The sequence below is a fragment of the Saccopteryx leptura genome, chromosome 2, assembly GCF_036850995.1.
Source record: "Saccopteryx leptura isolate mSacLep1 chromosome 2, mSacLep1_pri_phased_curated, whole genome shotgun sequence".
NCBI classification, from domain to species: Eukaryota; Metazoa; Chordata; class Mammalia; order Chiroptera; family Emballonuridae; genus Saccopteryx; species Saccopteryx leptura.
Genome location: NC_089504.1, coordinates 11,688,985 through 11,706,041, shown reverse-complemented (window position 1 = coordinate 11,706,041; position 17,057 = coordinate 11,688,985). Strand labels below are relative to the sequence as shown.

General features: G+C 45.6%; 1 protein-coding gene across 8 annotated transcripts in view; it reads right to left on the bottom strand.

Annotated features, from left to right (window-relative positions):
- Positions 1 to 17,057, bottom strand: part of DENND1A (DENN domain containing 1A) — a 486,566-nt gene that overhangs the window by 142,515 nt on the left and 326,994 nt on the right. For all 8 annotated transcript variants that reach the window (XM_066367202.1, XM_066367200.1, XM_066367201.1 and 5 more), the window contains one exon: positions 14,446 to 14,571. In XM_066367202.1, coding sequence (XP_066223299.1) covers positions 14,446 to 14,571 — 126 coding nt within the window. The remainder of the gene's footprint in view (positions 1 to 14,445; positions 14,572 to 17,057) is intronic.

Below are 17,057 nucleotides of genomic sequence, written 5' to 3'. Positions count from 1 at the left end.
TGCGGTATTATTACCCCATGTAATCTTAACAATAAGCCTATGAGGCGGATGACGTTTGTTCTCACCCTTCTACAGTTGAGGGAACTGAGGCACAGCGGGGTGAATTAACTTGCACACAATTATATAAACGGGAGGGAGAACCCAGGTCTATCTGCCTCCTGTGGGCAGGTTCCATATTTGATTCCTCTCTTGGTGCCCAGTATCTACTTATGGAAGTAAAATGATTTCCTGAATACTAAAGATCAGGAAGCAGATACTAAGATTACATAAACTACTACCTATAACACCACTTCTTGGCAGTAGAGATAAAAGAGGTAATGAGTTCCTCTGAGTCCAGCAGTCACAGAGACCCTTCTCTAGGACGGAATGGTCTCCCCAGCACCAGGGCTTGAGTCCAAGCTGGCAAGATGCTTTCTGCATCAAGATGAAATGTGTTTGGGAAACCAGAGAGATGAAAGAAACAGCTACACGCTGCTGACAGCAGGGAGTGCAGCAAGAATGTTTTCTGTACCCTAGGAATGCAAAGTTACCACTCTGACACATTAAATTATCAGCTCCACACTAAGAAGTGAGATGCTCAAATTCATGTTTCTTCACGAGATGCTGGAAACCATCACCAACGAGGACCAGAGCAGCCTGGGACCGGAAGGTGAAGCCCAGTTCTAGAGGCGGGCAGACCTGCCCCACTCCTGACTCCACCTCTTACCAGCACCTACTGCATCTGAGGCGGGGGTGGGGGGGGGTGGGGGGGTGTCTCTTCGTCCCTTTCCTCCGCTACCTTTTCTGCGCAACACTTATCACCTGGCACGCTGCATGCTGACTTTCATCTCTGCTTCCCCTTTGTGTCTGCCCAGAACAGGAGAGACTTGTGGGCTGCAACTAGATTTTGTTCACTGCTGCATCTCCGAGCACCTAGAACTTTGTCTGGCACAGGAGTGGGGTCTTAGCAAGTGCATGTTCAAAGTTGTTGATTTAAACTCTTTCAACCCTCTTTACTTTAAGTTCCTTCTCTGTCAAAGTGGGGATAATACCATGCACAAATAAAGGGCAAGACGTAGGGGTTCAATGGATATTGGCGTTTTTTCCCTTCCATATTTCTTATGCATAACACTCATCAACCGTGGCTAACACGGTTTAACTTGGTATAAAACTTCCCCTTCAAAGAACAGGTAAGGACCGTTTAAGCTGGCCGCTGACTTGCTCAGGACAACCTCCGACCCTACAGACCACGTGTAATGCTGTGAGGATGAGAGTAAGAGCATACCACAGTAGGGGCACAGGCAAAGAAAGCCCTGAGCAAATGGCTTATGGAGAATGCCAGTGAGCTGTGACTTACGAGAACGGGGTGCGTGAAGACCTGCCAGGTCCCATCACCAGCAGGGACCAGGAAACCAAACATAATACAGCCCCCGGTTGAAGGCTTCCCCCAAATCCCACCACACCTCCATGGAACGTGACTGCTGGCGAACTGGGCATTCCCGGAATAAGAAGGGAGCTGTGTCCCAGAAAACAAATACTTTACGTCTGCCATCTCACTGAATTTTAAATATAATTTTATGAGGGTGGCATTTTTATCCCCATATAACAAATGAAAAGCCTGTGGCTCAGAGAAAAGGTGATTCCCAAGGTTTTACATTTCTTAAGATGCTGCTCTCCCGGAATCTCAATTTCCTTTCGCCTGTACTGAATGGATAACACAATACACATGGAGTGCCTCTCTAACACCTGAATGCTCCACTGCGCATTTACAAGCTTTCCCGACTCCATCGCCCCAGGAAGTAGATACATTAAGAAATTAGATACGTATTGCTACCTAATAAAACTTCACCCAATTCACTGAAGTTTGGATTAGTCAATCAATATCTCTGGATTTCCTAAACTCCTGTTAGCTCCAAGCTCAGCCCCAAAAGTTTTAAATACTTTGCTCTTATTTCATTATAAAAAAACAGGACCAGCCAGACATATGTCAAGGGAGCCCTATGAAGGATCATTTAAGTAGAAATCGTCTTTCCTATTTTATAATTTATTCAGCAAGGTATAGCAACTTGCCTAGAGTCACACAGCTGAGAAGAGGCAGAGTCCAGGTTGGCACCAGGTTCAACAATAAATCAGAGGGCTTTTAACTCACCATGTTGTTTATTACTTACCTGGGGGTATATGTGTGTGTCACAAAATAGCCCTAAATCTGGGACCTGGTTCTGAACCATCTGACCTTAGACCCACCCCCACTCTTCTGCCCTATTCTGCATAGAAAGGAGGCTGCATTCCCTCGGCTCCTAGGCCAGCTGGCTTCCTGCTCAGTTGGCACACACGACGAGACCCTGGGGAGAGATCAGGATGGAAGGGAGACGCTGCGAACGTCTCCTCTCTCCCCTTGGGTGGGTTGCCTGCATGGCTCACTGTGCCTCATGCGCCCACTGCACAGGCCCACAGGCTCCAGGTTTGGTCGGGTGACCCTGGCCCTGGCCCAGGAACCCCTGCTGTTGCCCATCTCTGGATTACCTCTCTGCCCTCTTTTGAGTCTCAGATCCTCTAACAGTGGAATAACCATTGCCCTAAACTATTTTCTCTCTTATAAACATCTGAAGGGGTTTCTATTGTCCTCATTAGATCCTGATTGATACACTGATCCAGTGATTGGGACCAAGGGTGCCCAATTGGCAGCCTGTGGTCCTGAGCTGAGAAAGTTAAGTGATGGCTGGGCTCCATGTCTCAGGACACCTGTTGGCTACAAACCTCTGTCTGGTCAGACAAGAAACGCTTTGGAAAAGATACATGCTTTTCTTTTTCTGAGGCTCACAGCTATGCGACTGTGGTAAAATGAATACAGTTGGTGTCCTAATTCCACGGCCTTAGAGCAAGAAAAATTCATCATACTCATTAGCTACAGCAGTGTTTCCCAAACTGTAGTGAGGAGCAGGAGATGCACGGAATGTTAATAGGTATTCTGGGGAGAAAAGGCTTTTGAAAAATGCTGGGTTAAACCAAGTTAACCAGATTTCTTTACAGCAGGCTTTAGTAATGTGCATTTAAATATCTAAAAAAAAATGTTACAGTATGCAATATGTGACAATCCCAAATTTTATGGGATCAAAAAAACAACATCTTGTGGATCTAATATTTCAAGGAACGCTGTTGTAAAAATGCTGGTTTATGGGATTAGTGCTAAAGCCCTTTGTGGCCTTCTAGATCCTTCCTGGACTGGAGCCGAGCCCTTCTCCACTTCATCCTCGGACTCTCCTTTTTCCCGCCTGTGCCCCACCCACGTGACTGCTCACAGTCCCCAACCACGCCATGTAGTCTCAAGGCCTTGCCCCTCTGCACGAGCTACCGTACTTTCTGCCCCTGCTCCTGGGAAAATGCTACTTTTCCCATCAGGCGCCGTCTAAGTGAACCCTTGCCTGGGGCGTTCCCTCAGCCCCCAGGTGGAAGTGATTCCTCCCAACATTAGATGTCAACCCCTGTACAACATTCTGTTACAACAGCTACCACACCTCAGTGCAACTCCCTGCCTACTTTCTTTCTCTGCCTCGCGACGGAGCCTGGTTTGTCAGTGTGTGCAAGCCAGTGCTCAAAGTATGGTGGTCACAAGGTCAGGCTTGTGGGGACACAAATACCCCAAGATTTTAAATATTTTTATCATTTTCTGCTATCAAACCTTGATTAAAACTGACTTAAAATTCATGTTAAATCAAAGTTCCATTGTTATAATGATCCCTATTAAATAAACATTACATTAATGTAGCTATTTTTATTATGATGACAATAAATGAGTTTTTTAAAAATCCTAAAATCAATTGAAAAACAACTATCAATGAAGTTCCGCACCAGGATTAACGGTGCGATGAAAGAGTTAGCCACTAGGTGTCAGCCCAGGAAAAGAGGAGGGCTGCACAGGCAGTTCCCTTTTTCATCCAATTATCACCATAAATATCAAAAACTTAAACAAAATATTAAGCAATTAAAATTATCTATTAAAGGAATGTTTTTAAAAAGATATCTAAAATGTTGACATTTCCCCTTTGCAAAATAGTTTATAAATGGTGTTAGTTTAACCTGCGTTTTTCAAGATAAGAAACATTTGCACAGATTAGAGACATTGACTCCTAAGAGGAAACCAGCTCGGTTTTCTTCTGAAATGCCCCGAAATTGTATGTAATACAGACCATATGGTAATCACTGTTGTGGGAAACGGTCAGAGGAAAGAGCGTGGTTGCTAGAATCGGGCAGATGGAGGGTTCGAATCCTGGCTCTGCCACTTCTTAAAAAGTGACATGACCATTCCTTGTCTTGGTTTCTCATCAGTAGAATGGGACTACACCACTCTCTCCATATGGGAACAATAATAATGAAATAAGAGAATATATGTAAAGAGTCTAGCATATAATAAATGCTTCATATTCATTTTGTTCCTTGAGCCTTCGCATCTTAATTACTTTTAAAAAACGTGTTTCAGCTGCCAAACAACTAAGGACATTATAACTAAGGACCATTATAATTTCATTCACTCCACAGATAATTATTGAGCACCTTCTATGCATTCAGCTCTGTGCCCAGTATCCATAAGCCATTGCCACACTCCACCCCCTTGCAGAGCGGGCTTCCATTTCCCTGTGAGGAGCATAAGACTGCATGCGACATGGTTGTATATTTCTGAGGCTTTATTCACACCGCACAGAATAAAAGTGTGAATACATGGCCAATGGGGGGGGGCAGATGAAAGGAATTTACAACTTTATCCGTTAATTGTCATATATTCCATGATGTCCTCCATAGAACAAACCCACCAGCACTTCTTCCTATGTTCCTGAGCCTCCATGCTGGGGTCTGAGAAAGAATAAGACAAAATCCCGTTCTTAAGAAGCTCAGTCTAGTTCGTACATGAAGTCATATATCACTGTTTTAAGCTCTGAATTGTCAAATGTTATCACTGCTTGAAAATGGATCAGGAAGGTTTCTTTTCAGAGTCTCATTGAAAAGGTAAAAGACCCTAAAGTCTTTTAAACCACTGGTAACAGCAACCATTTCTCTGTCACAGCTTCCACGAGATACGGTAGCTAAAACTGCCACAACAGAACCTGTGTACTCCATCAACATACTTGTCGCCTATATTTTCCTAGCTAAAACTGAGTATTGACTGTGCCTGGTGATTTCAAAGAGGGTGAGCCTCTTCAGACCCAACGGCCTATGGTTGGCTTCCATCAACTGCCTTTGTGCCTTTGTTTGACATTTGCACATTCACGGCTAGTGTTTGTGTCAGATCTCTCTTCTCATGCTCTAAGATGAAGCTGTAGCTGCTTTAAAAAACCACAAAGACTAAGCATCTTATTGTGCAACACTGAAACATGACCGCCCGTCTTTCTGATGCATAGCAGGGGACAAACAGTTGTCATTCATTTGTTCTTCCATTCATTCAACACACATTTAATGAGCACCTACTAATACCTGACTATGGGAGGGACAGGAAGGGGTACAAAACATGGTCCCATCCTATGGAAACAAAGTAAGAAAGCAGCCAGATTATTAAATGAGATTAAGAACTCCTAGAATTTAAAGTCTAGGATTCCTTCCGGAGACTAAAAGAGTTTTTTAAATGCAAAAGAGTTAACCATCTTTATGCTGTATGAAGATTACAGACCCAACATCAGGGTGGTTAACTCTTTTGCAGACTGGTACAAAATTTGTGGTGGACCGGCGGTTGAAAAACACTGGTCTGAAATATACTAACTGTGTTTCATTTTTCAAGTACTTTAGAACATATGAGAATTTAATTTCATCATCTTTACTGATGCTCTTTGAAATCCTTCAGTGAAGCTTGATCATCGTGCTTAAGCGGATTTCCTGCCAGTTCTCATCTCTCACGGAAGGACCTACTTTTTATGTGGGCAGTCTACTTCTGAAACAATGGTTCTTAGTTTAGCCATCAGTCACCGTGCGGCTCCAAGGTGCCAGGACTCCCAAACTGTGTTCCTGAGCAACTTTATTGTCCCTGTGAGTGTACAGTGGAGATCTGGTGCCAACATCACAAAATGGTCATCTTATCCTAATAGGCAAAATAATGTTTGGATGAAACAGGAAAAAAATAGATTCTCAATGATATTTTTTCTTATGCATTTTTAAAACTGACTATAATGCATTTCTTAATTCTAAACCCTTGGTACCATAACCCCCTTTAGCTTGTAAGTGCTGGTGAGCAATAACATGAATAAATAAATATTGAAGGGAATAATTAAACATGTATTTTTTACAAATACTTTATGTAAGAAAGGACTTGGTATTAAGAAAGGATTTGTACTTTGAGATAGAAGCCAAATTTGCATGTTACTTCAAAAGCTACGAATAAACAGGCTCGAGTCTCACTGTGTTCTGAATAGTTCAGGTAGTCTGACACTCGCTGAGTGAACACGGCCACCACTATTCCAGAAAGCAGCAGTCTCATTCTGCTCCTGCTCTTCCTCCACTTTCTTGTCATCCAGGAACAGTCACCACAATTTAGTTGATACCTACTATCAGCAAAAACATTGTGCTGAGTTTTACATACAATACTGTTATTTTTCTTAATAGTCTTATAAGGTTGGCATTATTTCCATGTTAGAGATGAAAAAAATTGAGGCTCCAAGAGGTTAAATGACTTCCAAGATCATCTTCTGGCAGATGACAGAGCCAGGATGAAAAGCCAGGTGAGTGCAAAGACCATGCTCTTCCCATCACACTTAGTGGCCTCCTTAGCCATGTAGAGCCACTGAGCTATGGGTCCCCTGAGTCCCAGTGGTGGGAGCACTTGTCCTTCTCTCTGCTTTGTTTCCAGGACATGACTTGACTTGGGATGAACACTACAGTGAAAAAAACGGTAGCCAGTAAGTTAGTTACCAGCCCCTTCCCTGGTCCACTGTAGACTCCTGCTGCCAGTATACCTGTTTAGCTCAGGCCTGTAGGTTTGAGCTATAATTCCCTGCCTGCCTGCCTAAAATAAACTGGAAAATAAAAAGTCTTTCACAAACTTCTCCTACAGAACATTCACAGGTGCATATCCTTGCTTCACAAACACACCACTGTCCACTTAAAAACAGCATGGGCTCTACGTGGAAAACAGTTTGGTTCTTCAAAAAGTTAAATATAAAATTACCATATGACCCAGCAATTCCACTTCTAGGTATATACCCAAAAGAACTGAAAACAGGCACTCCATCAGATACTTATATAAGAATGTCCATAGCAGCATTATTCTCAATAATACAAAGATGGGAACAACCTTTGTCCAACAACGGATGAATGGATAAACAGAATATGGTACAAGCATTCAGCAGAATGTTATTCAGCCTTAAAAAGGGACGAGGTTCTGACACATGCTACAATATGGACGAACCTTGAAAACATAAGGGGTGAGGTTCTGACACATGCTACAATATGGACGAACCTTGAAAACATTATGCAAAGTGAAATAAGTCGGACACAAAAGGACAAATGTGGTATAATTTAACTTTTATGAAACATCGCACATAGGCAAATCCATAGAGGTGGAGAGTAGATTATAGGCCACCAAGGGCTATGGGGAAGGCTGAATGGGGAGCTATTGCTTCATGGATACAGAGTTTCTGTCAGACGACACTGTGAATGTAATTAACGCCATTGAATTATATACTTAACATTGGTGAAAATAGAAAATTTTATGTTATATATATCTTTCACCACAATTTCTTTTTTAAAGCATGGGCTCCAGCACGAGCATGGGTTCAATTCCCAGCTCTGCCGTCCCAGCCTGTGGGAGTCTCAGAGCGGCACAGGGGTACACGCACGCCCTCTCGGCTCCATCCGGCTCCCTTTTCCTGCTTTCCCCACTTCCTCTTGTCTTGCTGTACTGTACCTATTGTTTTAAGATTTCTCAAACCTTCTTCTTAGCACCAGATGGAGGCATGGACAAATTAGTAATTCCCCGCATGTATGTTCCGGGTGTCCTTTGCCTGCCTATACGGAGGGCAGGGAGCGCACCCTGGGAAGGGCCCTTGACTCTTTCCGTTCTGAGCTTCTCCAGGGCGGAGTCAGAGATAATATGCTTCCTTGCCATGCCGGGACAGGTTGGCACCCAGTCAGGCTCCTGCATGCGGACCTGCATTTCTCTACTCGGAAGGCTTTGAAATACAGCATTTCAAAGCTTTATTCATAAAGATGTTCAGTTCAGTATTAGTTATAACACCAAAAGATTGGAAACTATCTAAATGTCCCACATGAACAAGTGGTTACAGAAATTATAGTATCTTTACTTGATAAAATATTCTGCAGCCATGTAAAAATGCACAGGATGAAATGTTGAACAGAGGAGAAACATTTCCCTTGATTTGATAGCAGCTATATAAACACTTTGCATAATGAAAAATAATTAAATGTACAAAAGGTAGTTGAGATACTCTTGTTAGTTCAGTGGGACTATGGTGATTTTTAGTTTTTTCTAGTTTGTAAATGTTTTTCTGTTGCCTGTTACACTAAAAACATATACAAATATAGTTGTTGTTCTTTTAAAATCATGAGATCAATGGTGTTACTCAACCACGAGACAGATATGTGTGGTGTTTTCCCGACCTGCTCCAACACAGCCTTGTCCGTTCATGCTTGAAAGCTGGGCTATCAATCTGCTCTTTTCTTAACTTTTCTGTCTTCAAGGGGTTTTAGGTGGATAAATATGACTCAGCAGAATCATGTGCAAAATCAGGGGCTGTAAGGTAGAGGATGCCAGCATGCCCAGAGCTGAATCTGGAAGCTGGGCTCTTGAGCTGCACAGAGCCTGCAGGAGCGGAGGGGCTGGCTGTGGCCGGCACCCCCCCGCTCACAGACGTCCTGACGGTTGAATGCCCCCAGCCCAGCATTCCCTCCCTGCGGCAGGGGCTCTACAACATCCAGCCTGGGGATGCCCAGCCAGCAGGATGGCCCAGCGAGAGCCATGCGAGCTTGCCAAAGAAACAACTTGACTCTCAGTGCGCTCCATCTACCCGGCCTTCCCTCAGGCACCGGCACAGAACAGGACTCATCGGAGAGCACCAATATCACCAGCTCCGCTTTCTGATCCAAGCCACCCAGCACCTGCAGTGGACAGGCATGGGGACAGGCACCTTCACGTGCACTGTCTTAAGACAACTCCATGCAACATGAGCTATGAAATAAGAAACTCTGAACAGAGGAAAAAGGGATGAAATTAGAAGACATAAGTCTATTTTTGAAAGTTCTTTAAAACTAAGGCTATGGTGCTATGAAATGTCTTTCAAAGAGAGGGCAGTGGGCTCATCTTATTCAGATTTCATGATGAAATAGTTTTAAACAAAGGAGAAGTAAAAGTAAGATTCTTGTTAAAATTCATTTGTTCTCCATAGGCAGGAGAAAGGGGAACTTTCAAGGTAGATTCAAGAACCACACTGCTATATACATCCTCCAAAAGTTGCAATCTACCAAGCTGAGGAAGGATCGCTGGCCTAGCAATTAAAATCATTTGTCTTTTATCCCCTTCTTGCCAAAAAGGACCCCAGCCCTAACTAGTTAATCCCTAACACACACTGCTACTCCCAGAGTTGCCTGGCAACTGCTAGGAGGCGTGTCAGAGAGCAAGAAAGGCCTAAATAAATGAGCTGCAGCCTGGGCTGCTGCTTGACATGGATAAAGGGGGTTTTTCCAAATGGAGCTAGCTGCCTGGCTGCTTGTGGTTCTGTCATTTAAGTGGAGATGAACAAGTTGGCTTGGCTGATATTGTTAAATATCTTGGGCTTTGCACCTGATATTCTCCGGGTGACTGAAAAATGGGTCACATGCCCTGTGATTTGCAGACACTTTCCCCTCTGCCAGGCAGAGCAACCCAAAGCCTAAAAAGAGGACAGGCAGCAATGTGTACACACTGAGCAGAGGCCAAGGGCCAGCCCCCAGCCTCGCACACTTCCCTGTTATTTCTTTCACCTACCCTTCCATCCACTGTTCCCAGAGATACTCACTGGTGCCTACACTATGCCATGACTCATGCCTGGTGCTGGGGACACGGAGAAAGAGTCACAATAGTGGACCATGTGGAAAGCAGAACAAAGATAGGCAGGAACGTGTGGCGGAAGGAGCTGGACACTGGAGCTGGGCCGACCGGAGTCTGCCTCCTGGCTCTCCTGCCACCAGGGAGTAACCCGCGATCTCTGCCTCTGCCTCCCATCTGTAAAATGGACCATAAGGGGCAGTGATGGGAAACTACCAAGATTGCAGGTGAAGCAACTGGGAGGGACCTGAGATCCGAGTCGCTCGGAGCGAGCAGATGTGGCTGTTGCTGGACACCCTTCCCATCTCACTTTTTGACCCTCAGGAGAGCCTGTGAAACCAGTCCCTTGGCCCCGGAGAGGGACACCACCAGTTCTTCCCTCCACAGGACAGGCAGGGGACCCCCAGCAGAGGACAGGGCTGCAGGGAGCAGCCCGGCTCCTGGCACTTGGCTGGGCCTCAGCAAAAGGGCCACCTTCCTCTTCCCTTTGGGGAAGGGGCAAAAAACAGGCCTTCCATCAGCTGCATTTTGAATTTTTCCGTCCAGTAGGAAAGAAATAAAAAAAGACCGAGGAGCTGAAACTCTCAAGCGAGCCCTGGGCCATGGAGTGGAGCTGCCCACCTTGCCCCTCGGGCTGGGGCTGGGACCCCTCACAGCTGAGCGGCAGCGAGCTGCTCCAGGACCAGAGTGGGAAGGGGCACGGGCGAGTCTGTCACGTTTCATGTAGTAAAAAAGCGAACCTCTGTGACTCTGCAGTGACCAGAGGCTCATGACTGCCCCCACTGGCTGGGAGTGGGGGAGCCACACAGCACACGGGGTGTGGCACCCCACAAAACCTCCACTGGACTGTTCTCCCACTGCCGGCTGCTGCTTGGACCCTGCCCGACAAGCTGTCTCCAAGATGTTCCCATCGGCCACCACCTGCTCTGGCCGCCATCTTTTCCCCTCATCTTACACATATCAAATGCCTTCAATGCACTTGATCCTTTGACCCAGTCACCCGGTCAGGGTTTTTGCCTAAGGAAGTAATTCAGAGTGGGCATGAAGATGTACGAAAGGTTCATCACAGTGTGGTTTAAAGTGAAAGGCGACTGACAAAGGCAAGGACCCGCGTTGGATGGTGTGGTGGGCTCGGAACTTGTTTCCGAATGCAAGAACCTGATAAAAGTCTCTGTGTGAGGGGTCTGGGTGCCCATCTAAGAGCCCCACAGGTGATCCTGACCCACAGCCAAGGGAGCGAGCCACTGCAGTCACCTGGTGGGATATGTGGGATTCATCATTATAAACGATGAATAAGAAGAATTTTTACATGACATGAATAAATGCTTACAATGTACTAAAAGGCCAAACCAAAAAAAACTGGGGACTGGGTTGCTTTGCCAGTAATTTCTCAACTGCCTAAAATTAAAAACCCAAAACAAAACCAAATAAAACAAAAAAGAACCCAAAAAATCCTAGAACTTAGGTAGAAACCTGCTAACATGCTATCTTAACTCCAGATGATAGGATTATGGGTGTTTTCTCATGTCAAGCCCTCTGTTACTTTAAACATTTCTTACCAAGAGCAGGTGTTTTATAATATGAGAAACAACAAAGGACAAGTGGCCTGGGGAGGCAGCCCTGTCCCCTCAGCACTAGATGCTTGCCACCTTGGGAGGCTCATCCAAGTCACCATGCCTCGCCCCACCCCCATGTGGCCAGTACCCCATACCCCTCACCCTTTCTTGGGCTCTCATGTGCCCTGCGGTCATTATTTTAATCAATCCCTCATACAATCTTGTATGGCAAGTGTTGTTATCCTATTTTTTGGATGAGAGGAATTGGCTAGCATTAAATCTATGGTTTAAAAACCATCTGGCAACATGGTGATGATGCTTGGTCAGAAAATTTTAGGCCCTCTGGCTTCCCTCTTGGCTTGATAGAAAAGAGCCATTCCGGCACAGATGAATGGGACCGAAAGCAGGACAGATCTGGCAGATTTCAGTGATTCTAAGACACAACCTTCTTCACATTGTAACACCTCTGTGTGTCTCACTGTTGATGGCACCTTCAATTATAATTGGCTGCACACTTTTCTCTTTCCTAATGGTACATGAAATAATGGTACATCTTATGACTGAACAGCAGCTTAGACTCAATGAAATGCACCATGTTTACAACCAACCCATCATCTGACCCTCAAGAGCTACTTTTAATTGCTCCATAGGATTCTGTTGTGTGCATGTCCTTAACCAGCTGCCGACGGTGGACACTTACTTGGTCTGGTCCAGGTTGTTACATCATAAATCCTGCTACTGGGAGCACCTTTGCACTAAGCTTTCCCTTTTGCTCCTTCGAGCAGCATCATCCTCTCCCAGGTCCAAATCTGGGAGACGTTCTGACATTTCTTGTCCTTTGTCTCCATCACTGTGTTACTGCCCAAACATGACACAGTCACACTGCGTTACTGCCCCAAAGCTGACCCTCCCTGCAGGGTGAAGTGCACACTGCCAGCCTCGCGTCTAAGGCTCCAAGCTCGCCTGCAGCACCACCTCCCTGCCCGGATCCCTGACCCCTGACAATCTGGCCGACAGGGTCTCTGGCCCACTCAGCTCACCCCACACTCCCCACAGGAAGGGATTTTGTCTTTCTTCTCCAAAATCTTACCCATCAGACCAAAGTCAAGTTTCACTTTTTCTATGTTTTATAACACATTTGACCTTATTACCACCTAGAGAGGTAGAATGATAGGTATTCTTCTTTCACAGGTGAAGGAACCTAAGTTCAAAGAGATTAAGTGGCAGGCTCAAGGTTGTACAACTTAGAAATAGAGAGACAGGCTTTAAACTCAGAGCTTCCGTCCTTAAATCCTGCGCCTTTCAGAGCCAAGTGCAAGTACAGCTGTGAGCTACTCTAGAGGAGCAACTTGTGCCCTGATCACATACCCGGCAATATGTGCCACGATTCAACAGCCTCTGGATTCTAGAGATACACGGGGCAACCATTGTAAGAGGGGAAACATTTCATATGTTAGTTCTCAGCATCCCAAGGAAAGGACCAAGCCAGCTGTCTCCTCATTCTACAGACGGGAAAACAACAGTATTTTCCTTGATTTATACCAGCTCTCAAAACCACCTCAAACTCATCTGGCTTTGCTGAGCCCAAAATGAGGGCAAAGACCCAGAGTCACCTCACCTAGAGACAAACAGGACATGGGGAACTTGCTTTAAACTGAGGGCTCCAGAGGACCCGAGGAAAGCATTTCTTAGGAAGCAGTAAGAGAGAGCACCACATGTTATGTGACCATGACCTCGCCCGAAGCTGAGGTGGCCTAGAAAGTCAGGCTGAGTGTTGACGGGAGATGAGGAACAAGAAAAGTAGTGGCATCCGGCCACTGTGCCCTGCACACTGCTGCCCTGGGCACGTCACACAGGGCGTGTCCAGCTGAAGGGAGAACATGGTGTCTGCTGTTATTCTCTGTTTCTCTCAGACACGTGGCGGAGACATAGCAACAGATAACATCTTTACCCCACAGGCAGCACGACCCACTCCAACCAGGCTGGTGGCTGTGGCCACCACCACTCACCTGCTCAGGGGGAGGGAGCTGTGTTCCTGAGAAAAAGGGCTCTCAGCGAAGTTCCCCTGCCACGCTCTCTCTCACATAGAGTGACCCAGGCCCCCGGCCAACTTCTCATTCTCCTTGGCCGAAAGTAGGCGGAATAGAGGGGCCTCAGATGGAAGCTTCTTAGTAAAGCTGGGAGAGTTGGCACTTTCATTGGTTTTAGGGTTGACCTGATGCCTTCATGCCCTAACAGTGACTACTGACCTCATAGGACCGGCCGGGGACATGAATGAGGCAATGGGGGCTCAGAAAGGCTGAGGGGCCATGGAGGTGGACCCGCATCGCCCCACTGCTCAGCAGACTTCACAGTCACTCACACTGAGACCACTGCGGGGACCTCTAGGACCTGAATCCCCAGGATGCTTCACTTTCTCAAGTGTGGGGACGAGGTCCCTATACCGGAAAAGGGGAGTGAGGCCCAGTGGGAAATCATGGCCTTGGGGACCAACTGGCCCTTCCACTGCTTAGGAAGTCACATCTCTTCTCTAAGCCTCAGTTTCTGCATTGTAAAATGGAGATGGTCATCACTACCTGTTTTACCACAGCTCCTCAGAGAGAGCAGCGTGTGATGGCTGGCACGGCATTGACCCAGAGGTGGGCTGCTGTCCAGGGACGGGAGGGGCCTCAGCAGTCACAGAACAGTCAGCGCTTTGCACATGGCTGCCTGGCCTCCACGTGCTAAGAGGCAGGACACAGGGAAGACACTCCCTGGCCCCCACCACACATACATACAACCGCTTCTAGGTGAATTCAACAACCAGGCGAACTGCGGGTTTTGGTGGTCCAAGGTGTATTTCTTAGCTCTGACCAAACATGATTTAGAACATGCCAAGAAGTTACTTACTGGCTCAATTTTCAGAGCATTTCGGTAGCTGCCGAAGAAAGCGGCCTGGGCCTTGAGGAAGGCTCTGGCCACACCATCGCCAGTAGTTGTGGAGACCTTCTTCAGCCGGTTCTTCAGTGAAGAGATCTGGTGACCGAGAGAAAGGAGACACAGGTTGAGGGCAGGGTCGGAGGAGGAGGGCTGGCTCAGAGCTCTAGAAAATCCCAGGTCGGGGATCGACTCAATACCTACGCTACTGGGAGAGCAAAAATACATGTAGTATTAAGGCAGGTTTTTGACATTTAAATGAATGTTGCTTCTATTAGAGCATATCTAATAAAAACACAAATGAGAGAGAAAGAGAGAGAGAGAGAGAGAGAGAGAGAGACATAAGCATCAACCCATTCTTCCACTTCGCTGTGCACTTACTGCTTCTTATATGTGCCTTGACTGGGGATTGAACTGGACACCTTGGGCTCAAGCATCATCCCTGGGCTCAAGCCAGTGACCTTGGGATCATGTTAATGACCCCATTGCTCAAGCCAGCAACCCCGGCCTTGAGTCGGTGACCTTGGGATTGAGCTGGTGACCCTGGGCTTAAGCTGAGGGCCTTGGCATTCCAAGTCAACATTTTATCTACTGCATCACCACCCATCAGGAAACAAAACCACTTTCTAAGCAGTTACAATGTGCCAAGTAAGTGCTCCAGAGAAAACTCTAATTTAATTCTTTCAATAGTCCTGCAAGGAAGACATTTGTGTTTCCATTTTACAAGGGTGAAACAGTCTCAGAGAGATTAAATGACATGCCTAGGAACAAACCTAAGAAGTAGCCCAGTTGGGATATGAATGGAAGCATTGTCAACTGACCCAAAACTACACTAAGATTTTTAGTTCCAATTCCATTCCCTCTTCAAATTATTTTCAAATATTAGAAATAAATCACATTTATGTAATACTTAATCTTTATTATATACAATAAATTAATAAATGTTATCATATAGCTCACACTTATACTCAAACAATTGAAAACCAAGCTCTAAAGGAATAGTGGATGTTTATAGATAAGCACTCACATGTTAAAACAAAACAAGGAAGAGAGCAATGGCAATGGGAAAAGTAGCCAGGAATAGATTTCAAACATAAAAGCTAAGCCCTGAGGTCTTATATGGTGGCTAGAAATGAATTTTTGACTTAAGAACCTTCTAGTGGTCAAAGCAAAAATGGACACACAAGAAGTTGTGAGATTCCTTGGGTCTGTGTAGTACAAACAAACTCGCTACCCAACTGAACACAGATTTTCCTGAAAGTGAGAACTGAGATTGTCCTATGAGTCCTCAATGCAGGGGTGACTACGACGTGGTTGCTGTTGCCCCTAACATCAGAGACAGCACCAAGCTTCCGGGTTTGTTTCTAATGTGCCCTTTATTCATCTCAGGCTGCCATACTGCACACCTTCCGGGCACACCCTTCACACGTGTTCTATGTGAAACGTGCCCCTGGAACTGTGCATTGTGGTAGCCTCGAATCTTTAATTTACTTAACAAATAATCATCATTGCTGCCATGCTCGGGACTGTGTTCGGTGTTAAAGACTCAGTGGGGAACAAAACCAGACATAGCTCTGCCCTCATTAACCTTACACTCTTGTGAAGAAGACATCAGTACTGAGACATTGCTACTGTGACAAGCTTGTAATAGAGCTCGCCAAGGAGGTCAAGGATGGCTTCCTGGAGTGAAACACATGGACTGAGACCTGAAGGATGGTTGAAGGAGTCACCTCGGCCAAGCGGGGAGGAACAGTGTACCAAACACAGGGAACAGCATTTGCAAAGACCCTGGGTGAGGAGTTCAGAAAATAGAAAGGGCCGTGTCTTCGAGGAGCAAATGAGGGGAACATGGCTTAGAGTGAGGTGGCAGCAGGGGTCAGAAGAGCTTATGAGCACACCAAGGAGTTTTTCCTTCATCTTGAGAGAAATGTAAAGCTCATGACTGTTTGAGGCATGCAGGTGACATGTCACGGGCACGTTTCAGGAATCAGGCGCTTAGATCAAGGACTATCCACTGGCTTGACATTATTTAATGGTAAAATTTAAGAATAAAATAGAAAATCAGATTCAGCTAGTCCATGAATCATCTAAAATTTTTATTATGAATGAGTGATGATCATTCTGGGGGGCATAGGTTCCATAGCTTTCCTCAGAACCCTAAAGGTGCCTGAGAATCAAACTAAAATAAACCAAGAAACTGTTAAGAATCACTAATCTGGGATGGGCTACATATACCTTTAGAAAGGCTCCATGAACATTATTTCTTATTACTAAGCTTCTGATAAGGGATTTTGATATCTTATTAAGATATATCTTACACACCATAACATTCATTCATTTCAAGTATATAGTTCAGTGGTTTCTTTATTGACAAGGTTGTACATCAAAGACTACTATCTAATTCCAGTATATGTTCATCATTTCCCCCTTCCAAAAGAAGGCTCATCTTATCGGTAGTCCCTCTTTATTCTCCCCCAACCCTCCCCCTCCCCGCCTCCCTCACTCCAGTCCTAGGTAACCATTAATCCACTTTCTGTCTCTGTAGATTTCCCTGTTCTAGACAGTTCATATAAGTGCAACTGTAC